Source organism: Indicator indicator, chromosome 26 (assembly GCF_027791375.1).
Source record: "Indicator indicator isolate 239-I01 chromosome 26, UM_Iind_1.1, whole genome shotgun sequence".
In the NCBI taxonomy this organism is placed as follows: domain Eukaryota; kingdom Metazoa; phylum Chordata; class Aves; order Piciformes; family Indicatoridae; genus Indicator; species Indicator indicator.
In genome coordinates this window covers 9707356-9719302 of record NC_072035.1, presented here as the reverse complement: position 1 = coordinate 9719302, position 11947 = coordinate 9707356, and the positions used below count along the sequence as shown (strand labels likewise).

Here is an 11947-nt window from a genome sequence, read left to right as displayed (position 1 = left end):
GGGGACAGATGTCAGGTGCAGGCCTCTCCAGCGTTAGGGCAATGCGAGGAAAGCCGACAGTGCAGAAAGTCAGCAAAAACCTTTAAAATTGCTTGAGGCAGGGGATAATTGAACACATACAAATCCCCCCCTTAACTCACATGAACTCTTCCAACACGGCTGGGTTAACTTCACTAAGAATGTTTATTGTGAGGAGATACAAACAGAGCAGTTTGGAGCAGAAAAAGAACAATGTTACCTCAGAGATTGGCACAGAGGTTGCTCCCACTCAGTTACACAGCTGAATCTCAGTTCGCTGCTCACATAAGAATGTATGTGCTAGGTGTAAAGCACAAGGAAGATCGAGCTAGCTGTGCAAGCCAACAAGGAATTATTATAAAACTAGACAAATATTCCAGTGATCTTGGGGGAAAAAAAGCATGTTCATCAGATACAGATGCAAGAGGATTACACCCATTTAATGCATTAATACTCAACTGACTGTATTTGGTATTTCAAAAAGATAAAGCCAAGTAACATTGCTTAGTAAAGCCCCTTTAGGCACCTTCTAAAGAAACATTTCTTAATGCAGAGTTACATATTTTCCACCTAAGTTTTGTGTGTTGAGGATAGGTTCCCTTGCTTTGTATCTCATGGAGCTGCATAGATGTTGCCAAAGCAAGGAGAGGCTGCTGTCCTTTAGGAGTTTTTCTGGGGAATCTTGGTTGTCACCTAGAAAAACAAAATAACAGTCCCAAGTTATTTTCCTGGAGGCAGTGCTCAGCTGTATTCACTTGAAGGCCCACAGGCAGCAGCATCCTGTAGAAGAGAGCCAGAACCAGAAGACAGCATATGCTGTCAGCAGGCAGCAGCTGAGATCAGCTTGGAGACCTATCTGGAACGCTCAGAGAGGCAACACCAAGGATGGCTGACATCATCTCTCCAGAGGTGATGCTGCTCTCTGAGAGGTGGGAGCAGTCACATTTGTTCTTACCTGGAGCTCTTGTAACAAATCAGTCACAAGCTGGAGGCCTTCAACCATTAGTGGTACTGTAACTCTGGGGCCACAGGCTAACTACGTCTACCCAACAGCTCTGTCACTCTTTAGGCAATGCAGCTGCAAGCAGCCAATGTGACAGCCCTGCCACCTTGTCTACAGGAAGTTACTTAGCCTGTGGTGACAGGATTGCCCAACACCAGCAAGCTGGGCCTTGCACATGGACCAAAGGACATTACAAACTCAGGAGAGCAGCATTAAGCACTGGTGGTCACTGCTTGGCTTCCCTTTCTTGAGCAATGAGTGCCCAGTGTTCATCTGCCATTTCCTACCACCAGAGGCTCCTACCCATCAGCCACACACTCCACCCCAGCACACACTCTTCCTGTTCTCCACAGAATAAACCCAGAGGGGTCCATACACTTGTGTTCATTACAGCGAGAAACAGCTACACAGTGCCAAGCAGTGCAGGGACCTGGGTGTCTCTTAGGTCACATATCCTTGTCTCCCCAGCAGTTTAAACCAAGACTGGCTTTCTGTTTTAAACACAGAGGGAGTTGTGTTTGTGGTCACTGCATTTCAGTATCTCAAGGGGACCTACAGAATCATAGAATCATAGAATCATAGAATCAAGAAGGCTGGAAGAGACCTCAAAGATCATCGAGTCCAACCTGTCACCCTAAACCTCATGACTATCTAAACCATGGCACCAAGTGCCACGTCCAATCCCCTCTTGAACACCTCCAGGGATGGTGACTCCACCACCTCCCTGGGCACCCTATTCCAATGGCCAACCACTCTCTCTGTGAAGAACTTTCTCCTCACCTCCAGCCTAAACCTCCCCTGAAAGAAGGGGCTGAGGAGGGAGTGTTTAGAAGGGCCTGTGGCGATAGGATGAGGGGCAATGCTTTGAAACTGGAGCATGGGAGATTTAGGTTGGACTTAGGAGGGAGTGCTGCATAATGAGGGCACTGGAACAGGTTGCTCAGAGACATGGTTTATGCCCCATCCCAGGAGACATTCAAGGTCAAACTTGATGGGGGCGTGAGCAACCTGCTCTCACTGGAGATGTCCCTGCTGACTTCCAAGATGACCTTTGAGGGTCTTTTCCAAGCAGATGTGTTCTGTGATTCTGTGAAAAGCGCAACTCCAATTTTGTTTAAAGCATTAGAAAGAAGATAGCAGCTATCAGACCAGCCTACAGCAACAGGCACAAATATGATGTGAAGCTATGGCAGAGGGTTAGGAAGTCTGTGGATACAGGGATACTCACAGTTTTCACCTCTACATATGCCTCCAGACCATATTCTCCCAGCTCTCGGCCATTCCCAGAAGCTTTGTAGCCGCCAAACGGAGCTTGTGCACCAAACACATTATAGCAATTTATCCTGAAATGGAAACAAGAGCTAAGTGGCTGTGGTTTCAGAACTGCTGAATGGAAGAGCCCCGTGGCAGCACACAGACATCAGGGATGTTTACTGCAGAGGGAGGGCTGACTTTCCAAGATGGATTTCTGGTTTTGTCAGTTCTCTCAGCCAACAGAATTAATCAATACTGAGACCTTACCCTCATCAACCAGAAAACAGAACATCATGAAATTGATTCACGTCTCTCATTATCACAGGATCAAGCATCCAGGTTGCCACTCACACCTCATTCAGAGGACAGCTGTCAAAAGCACCAGCTTATTTGCTCAGTACCATCAAAACAAAGCCAGTGAGACACTGGATCTCCACCATCTCGTGCTAGAACAGCAAACTGGTGTTGAAGTACTGACTCTGGCACAGCCTCAGCACACAGAGAACATCCACTGCAGCAGTCAGGACATCGCAAACGTGCCCAGGGATCTAATCACTGCTGGCACTCAGAGCCCTGCAGCACTTGCTGTCACTGCCAGCTGCAGCCATTCCATGGGAGCATAGAATCTTAACACACCTAAATTTTACCCACAGTTACTGTGACAACGGAAGGTTTGAGATTACAGACACTGAAGTGCATGCAAAATTGTATCCAAAGTAGGGACAGGCTGTCCAAGAACAAATGTAGTGAGAAATGGCAGCACCGGAGGAAGCTTCCAGCAGTTTAGGGAGAAGGAAGGGTGGGGGCTCACCAAACTGTTCCAGCTCTCAGGCCCTGTGACACGTAGTTGGCTTTGTCAAGATCCTTTGTGAAGACAGCTGCTGCTAGACCATACTTGGAGTTGTTTGCTCTCTCGATGACTTCTTCAATTGTTTTGAATTTCAGGATCTGCATGACTGGCCCAAAGATCTGCAAGATCAAAATAAAGCCTGTGAAAATCTGTGTAAATTGATCACAGGGGAGGCTGTCGTTGATGGTGGAGTTTTGGATGTGTGGTAGAAGTCACAAAGAACATCAAAGTACCACTTCCCATATTACAAACTGCCCAGGATGTAATCTGGAGGGAAGTTGCATGAGGTAATTTTTTCAGAAGCACTGAGTTTCACAGTTCATGAACGTTCACAGCTTGCAGACCTGTGGTTTTCTCCATCAGCAGGGGCAAAAGGATGAAGAAGTGAGAGGCTGACAAGCAGAAGGTGCTGCAGGTCTCATCTCACCTCGTCTCTGGCGATCGTCATGTTGTCCTGCACGTCTCCAAAGACAGTTGGCTGGATGAAATAGCCTCTGTCTGCAGCAGGGTTGCCACCACACAGCAGTTTGGCTCCTTCACGTTTCCCAGTGCTAATGTATCCAAGGATCTTCTTAAACTGCTCCTCATCAACCTGAGAGCCATGAGGACAGACAGATCAGCTTCACCTTCACTGGAGGCAAAACAAGATTGGACTACAACCTGCTGTGCACATGGCTGTGCTCTGGCAGTTTCCCATTTTAACAGGCTGCCAAGCCAGCCACAAAGGGACACGGTGAGTTCTAACAGCCAGCATCAACTGGAAGGTTTCGAATCATCAGAACTGCTAATGAACCCTGCCCTCCTGCACAAGTGAGGAGGTAATGGGCACAGTTCAAAGGAGATTAATCAAGAGACTCAAGGATACCTTTCATTTTAATTAACTGATGCACAATGATTCCATCACAGAATTATTTACGTTGGAAAAACTTTTTAAGGTCATTGAGTCCAACCATTAATCCATCACTGCTAAATCCACCCCACTCAAGATTAGGATTATTTCATGAGATAACAGTTCAGGACATTTCCTGAGGTTCTTACCTGAGGGCCCTGTTCAGTTTTAAAGTCAAATGGGTTTCCAACCACCCTGGACTTGGCCTTCTCCACACTCCTCTCCACAAACTCAGGATAGATATCTTCCTGGACATAGGTTCGGGATCCAGCACAGCAGCACTGCCCTTGGTTGAAGAAGAGGGCAAAATGGGCTTGATCCACAGCCCAGTCCACTGTGATTGGGGAGAAGAGAGAAAACAAATGAGCAAACAAACCCAAACCAGCGTCAGTGGGTGACTTCTTTTGAACAACTGTCATGGAGTCAGCTGGAGAACCAGTGGTACAAAGACCTTTCAGCTGGCTTTTCCATGCTTTGGTAGGGCAGAAGCTCCACACAGAGTTAGATCATTTGAGGATCTAGTAAAGCATCCCATATTGGGAAAAAAAAACCCCAACAAACTAATCCAAGGCAGATTGCAATTCTCATTTGAAATGATCAGCTATTAATGACAAGTTGGTTTAGATCTAGAAGAATTTCCCTCCTTACTGCCATATAGAATCATAGAGCCAGAGAATCATTTTGGCTGGAAAAGATCTTTAAGATCATTGAATCCAACTATTCTCTAACTCTACCAAGTTTGGTGCTAAACCATGTCCCTCAACACCACATCTCTGTGGCTTTTAAACACCTCCAGGGCCATATGGTGACTCAGCCACCTCCCTGGGGAGCCTCTTCCAGTGTTTGAGAACCCTTAGAAGTTTCTTCTAATATCCAACCTAAATCTCCCCTGGTGCAACTTGAGGTCATTTCCTCTTGTCCTATTGATCGTTCTATGGGAGAAGAGACCAACCCCCACCTGGCTCCAAGCTCTTTTCAGGTAGCTGTAGCAAGCAATTAGGTCTCTCCTCAGCCTCCTTTTCTTTTCTCTAGACTAAACAACCCCATTTAAAAGCATCTGTGTTGGCTTCCTGAGACCCAAAACCAGTCTATAAGCAGGAGATGAAGGAACCAGAATTTCCTAAGAGCAGAAAAGAGTGGCACACACAAAGAGAAAGAAATGGAAACAAAAGCTGAACTAAGGCTGAAGTGAGATACTGAAATAATTCTTGTTTGTTGATAACTGAACCTTTTCACAGTACTGGGAAAGAAGTGGGAGTTGAGAAGCTCTGATACACAAATACAGCAGCTACAGCAGGAGGCACCGAGACTGCATGGGGTGAGAGCAGCCAGGTGGTGCCAGAGCTGGAGGCTCCCACAGCGCCAGAGATGTTTCCTTTCCCCTTCAGCTCTACCTGCAGAGACCCAACACAGAAGGTACAGATCAAACATTATGCCAACAAGTGCTTACTGTCTGCATCAGACATGATGATATTTGGACTCTTTCCTCCAAGCTCCAGTGTCACTCTCTTCAGGTTACTCTCTGCTGCAGCCTTGTGGATGAGATGCCCAACCTGCACCATGGGAAGAACAGGAAGATTAGGAATTGGCTCCTACATCCTACAACACCTGGCAGGGCAGATGGGTTTAGATTTCTGTCAGCAGATTAATAATAATCCCTTCAATTGTCAGGGCTTCTGCCCAGTTTCACCTCTAGTAAGAAGCAGCTCAAGAGAAACAATAGAAAATATTCTAAAGGAGGCACTAAAAAGAGTCTTATGTAAAGCAAAAAGAAATGTCACACCCTACAGTCAGCTGTATTAAAAAAGAAGTGGGGAGGCCAAGGTACCTCCAGTGTCTAAACCAAAAAGGTACCACAGCAATGAGATCTTCTCTACATCCCAAGGGCTTAGAGGTTAAGGTACTCTCTCTCTCACCTCTGTGGAGCCGGTGAAGGCCACTTTATCTATCTCCATGTGGGAGGAGATGGCAGCGCCTGCAGTGGGCCCGTAGCCAGGAATGATGTTCACCACGCCCGGTGGGAACCCAGCCTGTCGGTTCACAGCAGGAGAGAGCAACATTATTCCTCTTCCGAACAATCCAAGGACTTCACCTACCCACATCTGTTAGTAACACTTCAGGAGCCTCCCACGAAGAACAGAGCCTTTGCTGCTGCACTTTCATTTCCCAGGTCTTTAGTTTGAATGTGCAGTTAGAAACAACCAGGACAACCCCTTCCCACCCCACACTCTAAGCACAGTTTGGAGCTCTGTTACTTTTCTAATCACCTTGTTATTTAACTGAACCTCCAAGAGTCCTTCCCCAATCAAGATTTATGTCCTCTGCATACACATTTGTAAAGACAGGGAGGCTTTTTTGCCTACATCAGATGTTAAAATAGCCAAGACAATCCAGCCTTTCTTCAGAGCAGTCAGCCCCTCTCTGTTCCCATCACAAGCCCTCCACAGCTCACCAGTGTGGCTGCATCATCCCTCCACCAGTGATGGAAACCCAGCTTCTGGCTCACCTCTTTGACCAGATTAGCCACGTAGAGAGCACTCAGAGGGGTTTGCTCTGCCACTTTCATCACAATCACATTCCCAGTAGCCAGGGCAGGTCCTAATTTCCATGCTTGCATCAACAGGGGGAAGTTCCACTGAAAAACAAGGAGGTTATTTACTGGAGTGAACCAGAAAGCTTCCAATTAATCACTAAGTAACCAGTGAGCTTCAAATTAGCTGCAGCACTCAGGGGAGCAGTTATTTATACTTTCATGAGATTGTGGCTAAAGAGCTCTCCATTGCACACCAGCTCTCCAGTTCCTCATCACACAGAGGTCTGGGGTTTGTGCTAGGCAGCAGTTTAAAGGTCATTGTGGTTCAAAGCCAGGTAACTCCCATAAAGGGGTTCAAATTCTGTATACAAAGTAAATCTTACTCAGAGCCCATGAATCAGCAGGTAGTTCTCCACTGCCAGAGCAAAGAAACAGCCCTCCCACATGGGGCATGTGTAACTTTCCTCACCACTGGAGGAAGCAGTGATTAGCAACAGAAAACTTGCATTTTGAGACAATTCTTCATGGTAACACTGAATTCTTGAAATCAGAGTCACTAAGGTTGGAAAAGACCTTTAAGATCATCCAGTCCAACCATTAAGCCAGCATTGCCAGGTCACCACTAAACCATGGTCCTCAGCACCACAACTCCAAGGCTTTGAAACCCCTCCAGGGATAGGGACTCCACCACTGCTCCAGGCAGCCTGTTCTAATGCCTTCCAATGACCACTCTTACAGTGAAGAAATTTTTCCTGAATGTCCAACCTAAACCTCCTCTGGCAAAACTTGAGGACCTCATTTCCTCTTCTCCAAGGCCAATACCCACCTGGCTCCAAATTCTTTTCAGGGAGCTGTAGAGAGCCAGAATGTCTCCCCTCAGCCTCCAGCCCTCCAGGCTGAACAACCTCAGTTCCCTCAGCTGCTCCTCACCAGCTGTGTTCTCCAGACCATCCACCAGCTTCATTGCCCTTTTCTGGACCTGCTCCAGACCCTCTATGTTCTTCTGGGAGTGAGGGCCCAAAACTGAACCCAGGATTCAAAGTGTGGCCTCACCAGTGCCAAGTACAGTGGGACAATCCCTGGTCCTGGCTGGTGGGACTACTGCTAGGTTTTACTCACCGGGATTATCTGTCCACAAATTCCCACTGGCTCATGTCTTGTGTAACAGAAGAAGTCTCCATCTATGGGGATGGTTTTGCCATGGAATTTATCTGACCAGCCTGCACAGTATCTGCCAACAAGGAAGTTTTGTCAGTGAATATAAAATAACAACAGAAAATGAGACTTCCTCCAGCTGCTTCATTTACTCCCTCTTTCAGTCACTTCATAGCACACAAACCAATACAAGTATTTCCCAAGTGAGTAATTTTTTAAGGACAGTAAATACAGACTTTTGTCTCTCTCCTCTATGTAACATAAATTCTCTCATTCCTTTGCTGTAACCCAGAACTCCTCCATTAGAGCGAGTCCTGTATATAGCAAGGGATAATCATATATGTGACAAAAATCCTCTGGGAAGCCACAGGAATTTCAGTTTTATTCTTAGCAAAATAGAGGAAAATGATGAAGCCATCAAGTCAGACCCAGCCCTGTCACCCACACTACTTGAATCAGCAGCATCTGGTCTCTGCAGGAGCAGAGGTTCAGCTGCTCCAGACCAGCTGAGCATGTGTGGAGCACGAAGAGTTACTGAGCTGTCCCTGTAGCCTTCACATCTACCTGAGACACTTGACCACCATGTCCAAGTCCACCAAGTAGGCAATGGAGTAGGGTTTGCCATTATCCAGAGTCTCCAGCGCCTGCAAAACACAGAGAGACTGCCTGAAGAGTGTGGAGGGGAGAATCTGGCTTAGGGATTTAGATTAGACTCAGTTTGCAGTTTGGATCAGTTCTGAGTGTTGGCCTTTTTGCTTCCCCAAACCACTTCCCCATCCGCTGGAGCTCTCTCTCACAGCTTTAGCTGTGGCTGAAGTCCCCACCACACCCCCTGGGCACGAACCAGCCATCCCTGCCCCTCTCCTTGCAGTCAGGGACCCCAGCAGAGAGCCCAGGGTGATACACACCGCCAGGTAAGCGCGGTCCCTCTCGATCAGGTCAGCCAGACGATTCAGCAGCTTCCCCCGATGAGAAGCATCCATCCTCCTCCAAGGAGAGCCCAGCTGGAAAGCTGCCTTGGCTGCCTTAACGGCCTTATCCACATCTGCCTGCAGAGAAGTACAGGCAAGAGGGTGAGGAAGGAGTAACCAGCTCCCACTATCACAGCTGGAACCCTCCCTGATCTCCAAGAGAAACAACCTCCAGACAGATGGCACCTTGCTGAGGGCAAGAATTTGCAGCTTTGACAGCTGCCTCCTGCAAGATGCTTTTCAGTGCCAGGGCTGGGGCTCTTGGGCCAGTTGCCCCATGAGCATCAAGCTGGGCACTGTCTGGGCTGCATCTATGGGGAAGAGGGAGCAGGAGTGGTGGAAAGACAGATGGGTGCAAGACCATGCAGCTCCCACCTCCATTTACACCCTCTGTTATCTCAGCTATGTGGAGCACAAATACTACCAAGTTTTTTCCACAATCTCATCTGCCAGGTTCATATTTGCAGCCTAGAACAAGCCATGGGAAAAGCTCTAGAAGTATGTTTTTGACACACTTTCAGGACTTGATTTCACCAGCACAGTCTAAAGGAGTTTTTTTTCCCTGATCAGACATTTCTAACCCATCATTTTGTCCTGTCAGGGCATTGGCTGGCTGGTTTCTGGCTGGTTCTGTGTTCTGGCTTGCTGTAATGGTCTCGCCAGGACAAGCCAGTCTGCCACAGACAAGCAAACAACAAAGGGTTTCCCTCCCTCACCCCTCCCTTGGGCAACAAAAACAGCTTTCCAGACTGTAAGAAGAACCCAAAATTGCTGGAAACACCAGAACAGCTCTGCCACAGACTCTTAGGAGGGCCTTGCATAAAGCAAGGGATGATTACAAAAGTCTGTTCCTCACCATCTCTTTCTCTTCTTGTCTTTTTAAATTTCCTAGGGCTTGGGAGAGTTTTACACTGCAGAAAGGGATTTGTTCAGGGGAACCCTGACCTTTTGTCTCCTCTGCTACCCTAACTCTGCGTCACACCACCAGCACAGCACCTACTGGACCACAAAGCTGTCTGCCTTCACCGCTGCCTGCCCCAGTAACCTCCACCATATGACTGCTCCCCATTCCTCTCTGCCCTTTCCACTCCCAGCTTGCCACTGGCAAAGCCTGGTGGTTTATGTTGCAAGCAGTACTCAAGGAAGAACATGAGCAGCTCTTGACGTGGTGTTTGTATAGGTCAGACACTTACTGCTGCAAACCTGGCACTTGGCAGAGCTGCCTCAGTGAGGGGTGAGTTAAGTGTCCTCCTCTGCAAGCTCACGTGGAAAACAAACCCACCTCATCAAGAGAATATTTACCTTATCCCCCTCAGCAACCTGGCAGATAACTTCTCCCGTGGCTGGGTTGACAGTTGGGAAGGTTTTCTTACTGACTGCATCGTGCCACTCATTGTTTATGAAAATCTGCAAGGAAAACAGCAAAGCTGAGTTAAAACCTAGAGCCAGGCTTAGGGGAAATCTGCAAGAGCTTTAGTTGGGTGATGGCTTCTTAGCAGGCTGGTTAATTAAAAAGGATTCCTGGAGTGAGTTCAGAGAAGGGCAACAAAGCTGATGAAGGGTCTAGAGCACAAGTCTGGTGAGGAGCAGATGAGGGAACTGGGGCTGTTCAGCCTGGAGAAAAAAGGAGGCTTCCTTCTGGCGCTCTACAAGTCCCTGGAAGGAGGCTGGAGACAGGTGGGGGTTGGTCTCTTCTCCGATGGAATGATCAATAGGACAAGAGGAAATGACCTCAAGTTGTGCCAGAGGAGATTTAGGTTGGATATTAGAAGAAACTTCTTCACTGAAAGGGTTCTCAAACACTGGAAGAGGCTCCCCAGGGAGGTGGTTGAATCCCCACCCCTGGAGGGGTTTCAAAGACTTGTAGATGTGGTGCTGAGGCACATGGGTTAGCACCAGACGTGGTAGAGTTAGATAGTGGTTGATCTCAATGACCTTAAAAGTCTTTTCCAACCAAAATAATTCTCTGATTCACTAAGTTGTGTGGGCTCCAAAAGTGCACTGATATGAAGGAGATATTTTAGCCTAAAAGAACACAAAGAGACACAGCCTCAAGTTTATACAAAGAATTCCTATCTTGGTAAACTGCACATGACCTGGGGATGGTTCCCTTCTCAGCAGGTCCCTGCAAGACTTGGAAGCTGGACCTTTGTGGGGACACCAGGAGCCTCAGAGACTGAAGAGTGAGAAATGCTCCAGGCATGGATGATATGGCATTAGAGCTTTTCCAACACTGCCCCTATTAACCCACTTTGGGCTCCCCATGCTTTGAAACAGAACCAGGTGCCAACAGCAGCTCTTCACCAACTCCTTCATCCTCAGTAAGGCTGGATTTTGGTTTTGTTTTTTTCAGATCCATGGCAAGAAAGAGTCAGTGCAAAGATCACACTGCTCACCAAGAACTGAGTGCCCAACACTCAGCCAACCACCACCAGCCTTGCCTCGACCACGGGAAGGAGTAGATGAATGGTTTGGGAGAGGAAGGTTCACCCTCCTCCAGCACCTTGCATGGATGGTCAGATGGTGCTTTCCACAAGGAGCTCCAGGTCTGTTCTACAAGGACAACCAGCACCCAGCTAGGCACCATCCCTTCCCTTCCCTTCCCTTCCCTTCCCTTCCCTTCCCTTCCCTTCCCTTCCCTTCCCTTCCCTTCCCTTCCCTTCGTGCAGTCTGCTTTTTGGTTGTTGCACCGATGGCACCCGAGACAACCCCGGGGATCGGAATGAAGGTCCTCCCACCAGCTGCTGCACCCAGCGCTGCTCTTTTTGCACCAAGATCTTCCTCAACACAAGACTTCGGGCCCAATCTCCTGCTGCTGCTCTGGGCTGTCCCCAGCCCCGCGCCGGGCTCGCACCGCGGTTGCCCCGCAGACGGCGCAAGCCCCGCGTGCTGCAGCAGAGCAGGCGAGCCCCGGACCTCCCGCCCCAGCCTCGCTCGCTCCCGGGGAAGCCATCGCTGCCTCCAGCCGGGGCTACCCGCGGGCAGCGGCCGGCTCCCAGCTGCAGCCCCCCGCGCGGCTCTTACCTTGTTATAGGCGATGTCAGGCTGCGAGTTGGGTGCCGGGATGGGGGAGGCGGCGGCCGAGAAGGGGGCACCGAGCCGGGCTGGGCCGCGGCAGAGCCGGGAGCCGAGCAGCACCACTCGCAACATGCTGCGCCGCGCTGGGCCGGGCCGGGCCGAGCGGCGGGGAGGGCCCCGTTCCTCCGGGACGGCCCCGCTCAGCCCCCGGGGCGGCCGCGCTCCGCCCCAGCCCCGCCTGGCTCGGCACAGCACG

The 11947-nt window shown here is 49.1% G+C and overlaps 1 protein-coding gene across 1 annotated transcript; it reads right to left on the bottom strand.

Moving 5' to 3' along the window:
• Positions 1-194: 194 nt before the first annotated feature.
• Positions 195-11823, bottom strand: ALDH2 (aldehyde dehydrogenase 2 family member). The gene is made up of 13 exons (XM_054392864.1): positions 11698-11823; positions 9976-10080; positions 8611-8751; positions 8267-8346; positions 7667-7778; positions 6521-6649; positions 5931-6044; positions 5465-5567; positions 4164-4348; positions 3553-3717; positions 3087-3244; positions 2250-2364; positions 195-711 (listed from the first exon to the last, which is right to left on the bottom strand). The coding sequence occupies exons 1-13, from the start codon at positions 11821-11823 to the stop codon at positions 679-681; spliced, it is 1566 nt and encodes a 521-aa protein (XP_054248839.1). The 3' UTR covers positions 195-678.
• Between the last annotated feature and the right edge of the window lie 124 nt (positions 11824-11947).